This window comes from Alexandromys fortis, unplaced genomic scaffold (assembly GCF_014885135.2).
Source record: "Alexandromys fortis isolate MF-2015 unplaced genomic scaffold, M_Fortis_MF-2015_v1.1 scaffold_47, whole genome shotgun sequence".
In the NCBI taxonomy this organism is placed as follows: domain Eukaryota; kingdom Metazoa; phylum Chordata; class Mammalia; order Rodentia; family Cricetidae; genus Alexandromys; species Alexandromys fortis.
This window is the reverse complement of record NW_026067957.1, coordinates 6,172,781-6,184,902: the sequence shown is the minus strand read 5'-3', so window position 1 is coordinate 6,184,902 and position 12,122 is coordinate 6,172,781. Positions and strand designations below refer to the sequence as shown.

Sequence of the window (12,122 nt, the reverse complement as noted above, 5' to 3'; positions counted from 1 at the left end):
TGCATTTTGGCTAAGGCTTTCCTTTGAAGAAATTCTTTAGCAATAAAATGCTTGTTATGGCCACACACCAGTACACACAGTACCATTTCTCACTGCCTCATCTAGTCGGAGCTAGAGGAAAATGTAATTGGATAGAGAAGCAGTTGCAGTGAACTGGCACCTGTAGTTATCTTCTTATATATAGAGACCTCATTGCCCTGTATACTCACCCAGTGCCAGGAGACCTGCCTTTCTTGGCAAAAGAAATTGATGCTTGGATCCATTAGTTCAGGGATTCCTTTTGCCCATTACGGAAAAGACTAAGAGACTGGGACAGACCAGGATCATTTCTATGTAGTAATTTATCCATTATACATATTTATCTAGAGGTGGTCAAGGCTACAGGGAAGTGCTGTCCACTAAATTAGCCACTGGCTAGTTGAATTTTAAAATTAGAGTTTAAAATCAAGTTTCTCAGCCACACCAATTTGAAGTACACAAGAACCATATGTGGCTAGTGGCTGTTCCATTGGACAGTGCAGGTTGTCAGTTCATCAGCAGGAAGCATTCTGGTAGATTATGTTCTTTAGAGCAGAGCTGGAAAATAGGAATGACCTGCAAATTGTCCCTTGTTTCTTGTTTAAAACTGTATCAAATCATTCCATTCTAGTGTGATTAAGATGCAAACTATGTGGCTATACATAAAGGTTGTTAAAAAGAAAGATCAGCTCATTCCCTCACTCTGTGGTTGATTGGCAGTGTGAGTCCTTGCAAGACAGATCTTGGAAGCGAGGGGTAGGGACAGTAGGTGTGGTACGTGTTCAGTGACTTCTAGGCAAAGCGGGCAAGAATACAGTATTGACAGTAAGGGCCAGGTTGTTTGGGAAGAAAAAGGTAAGAAAGTTTAAAGTTTTCCTGTTCCGGGTATTGTCATCTAAGCAGTAATCACCTACTGCCTCTCTAAGTAAATTATCAGTGCCTGCTTCTGTGTGTAAAGAGATCATACACAGAATAAAGAGTGGATATTGAATCCACAACCCACCAGCTGTGCAAAGTTGGGCACATGTTCCTGCCCCCTTTTACTTGGATGAAATAAAATGGACTGAGCTTGTTTTATTCTGTCTCACTTCTGTAATGTCCTCTGAGGAAGAAAAATGGGAAATAGGATTTAAGGAGGGAAGAGCGGCCATTGCTTTCTTGATGTTTGTAGAGTCACTTCCTTCTGCAGTAGAGGTCTCTGATGGCAGTTCTCAAGTAGTTAAGAGTGAATAGGATTGTTTTCCTACATCCTAGTTAGAAAATGGGTTTGAAACTAGAGCCCAAGTTCTGCAAGTGTTGCACGGCTCTGGGTAAAGCACTGTAGTAGGCTCTCAGAGCCTTGGTTTTCCTCCTCTGTGAGTATTGGGTAAAGTATACATGAGCTCGTTACAGCATCCAAAGTGCCCTGAGCCACTCAGGTGGTGAGCTGTGTAGTCTAGGGACAGCATGCCCCATGCACCTGGAGTCCAGCACTCTCTTCTCATCTTGACCTTGCCTCAGTTAGATAGGTGGCGTTTGTGTGGCTGCTTGGATGCTTTAGACTTTTGTTTCCTTGTTGGTAAAACAGACCTAAGAGTATTACTCGGGATGGATGTGATCAGGCAAGAATGGCAATACGTGGCACACTTAATAAGCAGGTGTTTGCCATGCCAGCACATCAGATCCCTCAACTCTGTCCCCTCCTCTCTTCTGCCTGCTCTGTTCTCCAAATCCTGCCCCTTCTGCTAAACATGACTAAGTGTGCACGTTTTAGCCTACTGTTTAACCACTATAAACTATTATTAAGTCCCCTTTATTATATTTTGGTACAACTTTTTTTTTTAAGTGTGTGTCTATGGATATATATCTGCAGAGACCAGCAGAGAACATTGGATTCTCTGGAGCTGGTAGTCTTGAGCCACCAGATGTCCTTGTTAAGAACCAAACCCTGGTCCCCTAGAAGAAGTGCAAATGCTAACCAATGAACCATCTCTCCAGCCCTGGTTTTCAGTACAGTTCTTCCTTATCACAGTGATATTTCCACATTGTAATATTTTTACAGCCTACAAGAGTATGATAAATTCATTTAAAACCCCTGGTGTTTAACAGCGCACACAGGTGTGGAGTCCGTGTGGGTTGAGACTATGTTCTCCAGTCCTACTGGAGCTGATGTCACTGGCTCAGAGTCTGGCCCCTGCGATCTGTATGTAGGGTCTAGAAAAAGGACAGAGTACTTCAGAAGACCCAGGGTCCAGGGGAAAGGGGCTTGCATCATCATGCTGCATCCCGCCCTAACCCTGTCTTAGGTGTCCTTGAGTCATTCGGAGCCTTTCCTCTGTCCCTGGTACCTACAGACAGCAGAGCAGAAGTGGTAAGTCATGATCAGCTCCCGAGGCCTCTTCTCAAGTGTGGGCCACCCTGGAGAACTGAGCCACGGTGCCCCAACACCAGCCTCCCAGTCGCCAGAGGCTGTTCCCAACCTATGGAAAACAGCTCTCTGTCCAAGACAAGTAGTTTGAGTCATTGGTGAGAAGACACTGGCCTGGACTGTTTTCACTTACCAACTTCTACAACTAGGGAGGAAACACTACACCCATGCTAAAAATGACTTTTCTGCCTTCATGATTTCAGATAATTTTTAAATGTAGAATTCTTTCATTTGTAAATGTCAGGGTTATTTAGGTACTTCAAATGTTTTATAGGCAAGCATTTCCCTTTGGTTTGCTTCTCTTGACTGATGACCTAAGATACCATGTGGCAGCGAGTGCACAAGAGCCCTATGCTGAGCATTGGGTTTTTCCTCTCAGTGTCTCTGTCTGCCCTCTTCTGAAATGCTTTTCTGGGCCTCCCTTCACTTTCTCTCACCTGTCGTCACTGCCCAGGTTTTATACTGAATACGTCCCCACTGCAGTGAACCTAACAACTTTGAAACAGTGCTGTGGCTCGTTAAATAATTAAAAGAAAGTAAGGAGAGTTTACAAAAGCACAAGAATAAAAATGATATTGCCATGCTGAAGTAGATGCTGTGTATTCTGGGTTTTTCTTTCCCGTTTTTGAGTTTATTCACATGTTTATTTATGTTTAAGGGAATTTACACTGTAAATTTTTATTAGCATGATTTTTTTCTTGTGTTATCATATTGCTAGATCAAGTGTTTCTGAAAAAAGTTAAGGAATAAATTATTCTCTTATATAGATAGAGCAAAATGTAACTATCTTATTAGCCATTTATACCTTCTCCTATTTTTTTTTTTTTAAAAAAACAATGCTTGCTTTTAAGTATATGTTTTCTGTAGTGTGTGGTATAAAGCCAGACTGTGGAGTTCTGGTCCTTGAACCCTAGTTCTGCTGTTTATCCTGAGGCATCAATGCAGTCCTGGTTGTTTCCTCCTGTGCAGAATGAGGGTTAGGACGGGCACTGCACTGATGACCAGACTCCAGACTCTGACTTTGCCTGAGATGCGTGTAACTTACTCACACTTACTTACTCAGATCGTATTTCTTACTGTATTCTGAGAAACACCAACTGCTGTTGTAATGGTCACTATCGTTCGTCACCTGCAGCATTCTTGGTCTGGAAGCAAACATCAGAGTGGACAATATTCTAGTGTGCTAAATGGGTATCTAGAGAAGTCGTCTCAACTCGCAGACACAGGAAAAATATAAATACCTATCTAATCTGCCCCCTGACATCATTGGGCTCTTTTTTCTTTCTTTTTTTAATGATTTATTTTATTTTTATGCATTGGTATTTTGCCTGTAGGCATGACTGTGTGAAGGTGTCAGATCTTCTGGAGCTCAAGTTACAGGCAGTGGGGAGCCACCATGTGTTGCTGGGAATTGAACCCAGGTCCTCTGTAAGAGCAGCCAGTACTCCTAACCGCGGAGCCATCACTCCAGACCCTGAACACTATTTTGTAGTATCACAGTTTTGTCTTACAACTTGCATTTCTTTGCAGTTTACATTTTTAGAAAATAATTTTCACTTACAAATGGAAACTAGTTCAAAATGTTAAATTGGCTGGTCACATTCCATCTTTGTAAATCATTTATGAATGTTAATTCCCATTTTGATGAACTGTCCACGTTTTTCTTTCTAAATGACTAAGTTCTTAGTATAATTTTGGTTACTATTCTTATCTCCGACTGAAGCTTGTCAAGCAGTAGGGAAGAGGCTGTCTGGTGTGAACATTGCTAGCCCCATCCCAGTGCCATCCGCAGTGCAGGGGCAGAGTGAGTGTTTGCTGGAGTGCACAGACACTGCAGGTCCCACCTCTGCTGGCCTTCTGTGCACAGAAGCCAGGCTGTGCTCTGTGCCTTTGTTGCAGCCGCTGCTCTCGGCCCACATAAGTCGGTCTCTCAGACTGTGATTGCTCCCATATGGTTTTCATGATCCTTTCCTAAAACTTTGTGAAATGAAGTTCTTTCCGTCCCCTCATTTCTAGGTGGCAAACCTGAACTTGGCCGGCAGTGTCATAAACAGAAGTAGCGCCTCCACGCCCCCCACCCTTCGGCCTGTCATCAGTCCTAGCGGCCCGACGTGGTCTATACAGTCAGACCTCCACGGTCCTGAGAGCCACACCAGCCCCCCTGGGAGCAGGTGAGTGAAGGGCCTGGGGCTGGCCTGCCTGCGACTGCGTCCCAAGTGGGGTGGTGCCACAGAGAGCCCTGAAAGGAGACTAGTGAGCAGATACCTTTCCTTTGCCTGCCCACATCCTCCAGCACTGAGCCAAAAAGGCCAGCGCTTTAATTTGTAAGGTTGTTTTCATGAAAACTCAGTGAAGAGGAAGTTTCTGATAGTTGGGGAAATTGCTCTGTTTATCCTCGCCTCTGCTGAACAGTCTTCCTGGTGTCTGAATTTTGCCAGTGTGTGCTCACCCCTGCTTCTTTTTACAGCCTATCCTGCATTGTGCTTCAGGTCCTTCCGACTCTGCTTTGGACAGGCGTTTGTCCCTTATTTTTCCAAAAGCTAGGTCATATAATTAAGTGCCAACCATAATTAAGTTACATAATTAGGCCTCCTCCGATAATGTTGACGTGAGGGGTGGGAAGGTATTTCCTTTATGTAGTTGAGAAGAAGTGGTACGGGATAAAATCCAAATGATCTTGGACATAAAGCAAGTTCTAAATGAAAAAGAAAGCACCGTATTGAATGATGGTCTCTTTCTGTATTTTAACACTACCTTTATGAAAAAAGATAATATGAAATAGGTTCCCAAATACAAAGTACGTGGTTCTAGGTCTTCCTAGTGTGGCAGTGTCCTAAAAAACAAAGAAAGGGTCTCTATATGAAAACCTCATCCTGATGCAGAAAATGCTTGGGGGTGTGCTTGCCTCACAAGCCCACCCACCTGATCTCAGCCCACAGAACTTGCTGTGGAAGGAGAGCTATCCCGGCATGCCATCCTCTGACCTCAGCATGGGAACCATGGCCCAGACAAATAGTAATAATAATGCTTTGTTATTTTGTTTTGTGCTTTCCCCCTTTATTGCTTTCTTCATACAATATATTTTGATCATATTCTTTCCCCTCCCTCAACTCCTCCCAGATTCTCCCCACCTCCCTACCCATCCAACTTCAAGTTGCTTTGTTTTGATTTTGAGACAAGGTCTCTCTGTGTAGCTCCAACTGGCCTGGAACTCACAGAGATTTACCTGTCTCTGCCTGAGTGCTGGGACTAAAGGGGTGCCACACTATCACTTATATTAATAAACACACTATCACTTATTAATATTAGATAATAATATTTGATAAAAAATCTAAAATTTTTTTTTTTTTTGGTTTTTCGAGACAGGGTTTCTCTGTGGCTTTGGAGCCTGTCCTGGCACTAGCTCTGTAGACCAGGCTGGTCTCGAACTCACAGAGATCCGCCTGCCTCTGCCTCCCGAGTGCTGGGATTAAAGGCGAGCGCCACCATCGCCCGGCTCTAAAAATTTTTAAAAGAACAATATTGAGTCAGCAACTAACTGTGATTTTTAACACTGTTTGAACTACTGTTGTCCGTATAAAATTTCCTGCATGAGAGCATGAGCTCGTCCGGCTCGCTGTGGTGTTATTGATTATGGATCCAGCAGCACCCGCCCCTTAGTCAGATGAGCAGTGAAGAGCCATGGGCATTAGAGTGAGTGAAGCGTCCTGACCACAGGATCCTCTTTCCTGGGCATGGAGCTGTTAGGTGTTCCAGTGAGTGGTGTGTCCCCCGCCCCCCAATCCCAGTGGTTCTTGCTCCCGCCTCTTTTATGCTGCTTTGATGGAAACCTGATGAGGAAGACCAAAGACCCGAGGAGGAGGAGCTACCCAACAGTTGGAGTTTCTGTTGCTGTCAGAGTTAGTATTTGAGGAGCTAATTTGGGACCCAGAAACCATGCCCAGGAAGTGACATAAACATAAACACATTACATCATGCCCTGGAGTGGCGTCTCTTATTCCCATAGTCATTGTGGTTGGGATCGAAAGAAGCATCTCAGTTGAGGATCAGAAGTGCTGGGGACAAATGGGGCTGCAGCACTTTCGAGACAGGGCGCCCTCTACACAGTCCTCTCCAGGAAAGTCTGTTGTCTGATTTACAGTCTACAGAATGACCACATTCCTGACACAGAAGTCCCACTTTCTTCACCTTACGAATGTTTACAGGTGTTAGGTTTTCATGACCGGGCAGAGCTGTTCCTGCGGAATGCGTTTGTGCTGCAGTCTCTGCTATTCTAGCTGGGGGACAGTAGCCGGCACTTTCCATACTATAAACAAGATGTCAGAGTACATGTTTGGAGATAGAGAGTTTTTCAGTTTGCATATTTGGAGGAGGGGGCTCTAATAGAAATTCCGGCTGGCTGTAGAGCTTTCTCTTGACCACACCTGTTAGAAATAAGAGACAAGTTGGTGGGGTGTGTCAGAGTTAGAGCTCCCTGTTAGCCTGTGAGCCTTGTAGTGACCTGGCATATGGTATACTGTATTTGCCTCAGTGCCTCTGCAGCCTGAACGCAGCCTCCATGAAGCCCCCTCAGCTTTCCATCTTGACTTAATTGTCTATAATAGCTCTGCTTGCTTTTCTTTAAGCATAAAGGCCAGTTGTCAGGTTCTAGTAAAGTCCAAGGAGCCCTGGAATGTCTTCTGAGGCTCCTTGGTAACCTCTAGTTGCTAGGACAGCCAGGCGCTCAACTTGGGCATTCCAGTTCCACAGGGGCTCCTGTGGAATTCCAGGAGCAGCCACCTAAGAGCTAAGTGAACTGTGAGGGCCCAGCTCGAGTCCTGATTTCCATTTTCACATGGTAAGTCACTGTGAAGTGGGTATTTTTGGATATTGACTTAGTCTCTTATTTCTTCTTTGTAGTAAGAAGTGACTAAGCTTAATGAATATGGGATTTGTAGCTTAGAGATGTGAGTTTTATTACTGGTTTTGACACTCAGCGACCCTAAGCTATTTATTTAATCTTTTTATAGGGTAGGCATACTTACTTACATATAAACTGGTCTGTTTTGAGAGCTTTTGGATTGCCTTTGATCTCCTTGGACGTGGGAGCTAAGTAAATAAAAGGTACTCTCCCTGGTTTCTGTGATAGGAGCAGTGGATTCCAGGCTGATACAGTCTGCTAATTCAGTAAGCGAGGCTGCCCAGCGAGGCTAAGATGGAAAGAGACTCCCCGTGCTGGTTGTACTTTGATCAGCTTGTCGGGGAATCTGGAGACTTGGTAGCCGCAGGAATGAGTAAATGGTGACTCACGAGAACTCACAGATAGTGTTACCCTACATTTCCCCATGTTGCTATTGTTCTCCGTTTTATGGATCGCACAAGTTTTCACCAGACAACCTTATTCTTCCCTCGCTGTTGGAAACTGCTCCAAATGTAGCCTCAGGGCTGTCGTCTCCCATTGGGTCAGTGTGAGCTCAGCCCAGCGCCTCAAATCCCCTGGTTCCTTTGGTCTGTCTGGAGTCCTGCTCAGGCTTTGTTGTGGGAGAGGAAGGCAAGGAGCCCACAACTTGCCCAGACAGTCTGAGACCTGGCCGTGCAGCTTGCAGTTCCCTAGACGCTCTGGAGTTGGACTTGGCCCGCCATTCCTCTGTTGTTACTTTTCAGAGGTAATAAGTGAGATTAATTGCAGGCCATTCTCCAGAAGAGACTTGTTAGGGCCAAATTCAGTCACATGTGTAGAAGCCTGAGGCATGCCTCAAGCAGGGCCAGTATGAATTACCCAGCAGGACTCTGGGATGCAGGTGCCACATTAGACTGTGGGTGCCTGTAGCATGCGTTTATGACCTTTTCTTCAAGCCTGGCCTCTGGTCTCTAGGTGTTGGTACCTGACTGTTTTGACTTTTCCCTCGCTAGTGAGCTAGGTTGGCTTTTCCACTATCTGTCTTCCGGGTACCATGGGGAGCCATTAGAAGCTGCGAATGCAGGTCTCTCCTGTCTGCTGCCAGCCTTCTGTGGAGCTGGACCACATCACCAGGGAGGATGTCTAGGTGAGGAACACCCGATGGATGGACTTGGGGTGCACTTCTCTTTGTGAGTCCTTCTGGGAGACCTGGAAGGGTTACCACAAAGTCTTGGCTGCTGCTTGGAGTGATTTGGGAAGGACAGGGCCTCAGACAGCTTGGCAGAAACCTGAGGCCCTGTTTTTTCCAGACCAGCCCTTCCTTGTGGGTCGAGCTGTCAGGGAATCCCACGAATGTCTGGCTTCTGCCCCTTTGTGTGTTTTTCCAGCATTTGTCATTGAATTATTTTTATCCATCTCTGGCTTTTTTGCTTGCACACACATCCTGGGGATTTGTCTGTTCCTCGATGGTAAAGGAAAGTGAGTTAACAGAAGAATACAAGCAGACTTTATTCCTTCTTCTTAGACCTTGTGGGCATGAGATGCTCAGCTAGGTCAGCCCTAACTCTCAAGTAAGCGTCTGTGTTTCTTAGCTTTGTCTCCTAGCAGAGAATGGGAATCCTGGCAATTCAAGACATTCTTTGTTACCCTGCCCCTGTTCTCTTATTCAATAACCAATCAGAAAGAGTCTGGCATCCTGCTGTGTGTAATGTTTAGAATAAGTTTTTTTAGAGGTTCTGATTGCAGTTTAGCTAATATTTTTCTCCCTTTGTTTAAATTACTTCTCCCAAATACTGTTGGAGAGCCAGGTCTGTGACTTCACAACTTTTCATTCTTTGTCAGTTGTCAGCAGCCTTTGGTTCGTTCATTTCTTTGCATGGTATGTCCTGTGCGTTTTCTGTATCAGGCATTTTGCTACATGCTGGGGTGGGGCAGTCAGTAACAAAGAACAGCCCTGGTCTCCAGGCGGTGTGGTCTGTCTTCACAGAAGAGGGTTTTCAGGTAGGTAGGGGTTAAAAGTTATGTAATCTCGGCTTTTTGATCACCAAGAAGTTAGCATCCGATATGAGAAGATGTTATGTACACATGAACCGATTAGAGAGCCGTGCCGGACAGCACATACCAGGTCCTGCATTTCCTGGCACAGGCAATTGGAAAGAGTATGAAGAACAGGTCGGACTTCTCACACACTAATGTTTCAGCATGGCAGAACCTTGAAGCCAGTGTACCAAGATGACCCATCACAAGGAGGCAAATGTATGCACACGGAGATAAAATCTCAGTGGTTCCAAAGAGCTGGGGCAAAGGAGAGGAAGAGTCAGTGTTTAGAGGATACAGAGTTTGAGTCTTACAAGATGAAGATGTTCTAGGATCTCTTGTAGAACAAAGTGAATGATGTGTTTAATGTTCCTGAGTGTACACCTAAAAATAGATGAGAAATATGCAATTGTGTGCTTTTAAGTACAGTGTAGGAAGAGCATGAAGGTCTATGTAAAGATTGGAAAGAGCTCTGTGTTCCTCAGAAGCTGTCCATGTCAACGTAATAGGAAACGGGCACGAAATCCCCGCGGGGACAGTATATGGCAACATAAGGGGGAGAACCTGAGGATCTGAAAGACTTGGATTTGCCCAAGTGAGTCTGTAGCCTTGGACAAGTAACAGTTAGCTACAGCTGCCCCCACACCCCCAACCTGTGTGTGTGTGTGTGTGTGTGTGTGTGTGTGTGTGTGTGTGTGTGAGTGAGTGAATGAATGGAGACTGAACCTACAGCCTGTGGGTGCTAGGCAAGCACTCTACCACTGAGCTATTTCCCAGCCCTTACTGCTTTTTACAATGTGCATAATAATACCTGTCTTCTTATTATTCTTAGAGATTAAATGGAGTTGTATGTGAAAGTAGTCAGCGGAGGATAATGCCTGATTTAGGTATAAGCTCTTGAGTTCAAGAGAGAGACACGGTGGGGAGATACAGACAGACTGACACCAAGGATTGCCCAGGATGCTGCTGCTACAACACTCAGTCCTGGGCTGGTCCAGAGAGCACTGCCACTGCCCTGTGCAGCACCTGAGCTAGATTGCCCAGAGGCAGTCTTCCAGAAGGTGGGAGCTCTTAGGGAGGGGCCCAGCAGAAGCTCTGCCTTCATTGAACTCTGCTGAAGCGCAGTGCCCTTCCTCTCTGCTATCCTCTGAATGTTGAAATTTCCATTGCAGCTCAATGTTCCAGCCAGCAAACACTCATATTTTCCATCCATCCTGGGGGTCGAGCTTTGGGAGAGCCTTTCTCTGGAGGAGCTTGGAGCTTATAATTTTGTACTTCATCCTGTTATATAAACAACAGTGTTTAGCCAAAGAGCACAATCACAGAAAGAAACCACTTGGGGGGGTGGGGGTGGAAGAAGGCTAACAAAACAGCTCTTTCATGTTGGAGCCTTGCAGAAGTGATATTTCACTACTTACTCTCTTCCTTTCTTTCCCATAAAACAAACTTTGCCTGACCTTCCTCCTCCTGAGAACTCCCTCACGGGCATGTCCCTGAGTCTGAGGCTTCCCCAGCATAGGACTAGAAAGGTCTCATAGCTCCCTGAAGCTGCACCCTTCTGTGCCCCAACATCATATCCTCTCCAGGGACAAGTATGTACCCCAGGCAGTTCCAACCTGTCAACAGCCTTCAGCTCCTCCCTCACCAGGAGAGCAGTTGAGGGGATGTTGGTAAACACAAGAAATATGTCCCTCACAGCTGGCTGGACATCATGCCAGAGCAAAGGATATTTGGGAACTTGGGGCCTCATTTCTGAAGGAAAAGAAGTGATTCCTTTTTTGTAGGATGGGGGGAGGTTCGAGACAGGGTGTCTCTGTGTAGCTCTGGAGCCTGCCTGGAACTCAGTCTGTAGACCAGGCTGGCCTCATACTCACAGAGATCTGGCTGCCTCTGCCTCCCAAGTGCTGGGATTAAAGGTGTGTGCCGCCACTGCCCAGCCAAGTGGCTCTTTCTTATCCATGAGTCATAAATAAAATACAGATCACTGTGTTGTCACTGCCAGGCACCAGTTTGCTGTGCCTTTCTAACACCCAGAGCAGTGAAAGTCAACTGCTCTCCATTGCCACAGGACATGCAAACACTGGACACACACATGCATTGTTAGACATACAAACACTGGACACACACATGCATTGTTGGACATGCAGTCCTATCTCATGGAACTTTCCACTTTGTAATCTTTTAGCTATCTGAAGTTGATGATTATTTAGAGTCATAAATAGCAGTTTCATATGTGAAGCTGAATGAGAGTAGAATTGGGATATCATATGGTTCTCCCTCAGGATTATAAAAGAGAAGTTAAAGGACTCCTGCGGATAGCAAAGTCTCAGGTGCTGTGGTCCCTCATATGACATGATATGGTGTCTGCATATAGCTTACTCATACCTGCCCAAATGCTTTGTCTCTGTATCACTCGTAATACCTAATATTATGTATGTAGATAGTTATTGTACTATAATACAGACTTACTTGTCATTATGGAAAAATTTGTTTGTGTTCAGGACAGACTCATTAAAAACTATTTTTAGTCTGAAGTTGACTGAACCTTATGTATAGAGAAGGCTGATGCAGCATTGGAGTTGCTGCACTTACCCTTCAGTCCAGTTCCCCCTTGCTTTGTTATTACTTCCCCCACTAGTATCATCTTAACCCTTCAGGTCAGCCGTTTTACCAGCACTGAAAGAGCTTGGGAGGAATTACAGCAGGGAGGGAACACCCTGTCTTTGCCTCTCACTTCTCTAGGGGAACACTGGTGGTCCATTCTGAGTCCTTACCCAGCAT

At 45.3% G+C, this 12,122-nt stretch overlaps 1 protein-coding gene across 19 annotated transcripts in view; it reads left to right on the top strand.

Annotated features, from left to right (window-relative positions):
* The window catches only part of Ttll5 (tubulin tyrosine ligase like 5), a 246,248-nt gene that overhangs the window by 128,555 nt on the left and 105,571 nt on the right, over positions 1-12,122 (top strand). For all 19 annotated transcript variants that reach the window (XM_050152436.1, XM_050152435.1, XM_050152443.1 and 16 more), the window contains one exon: positions 4,442-4,596. In XM_050152436.1, coding sequence (XP_050008393.1) covers positions 4,442-4,596 — 155 coding nt within the window. The remainder of the gene's footprint in view (positions 1-4,441; positions 4,597-12,122) is intronic.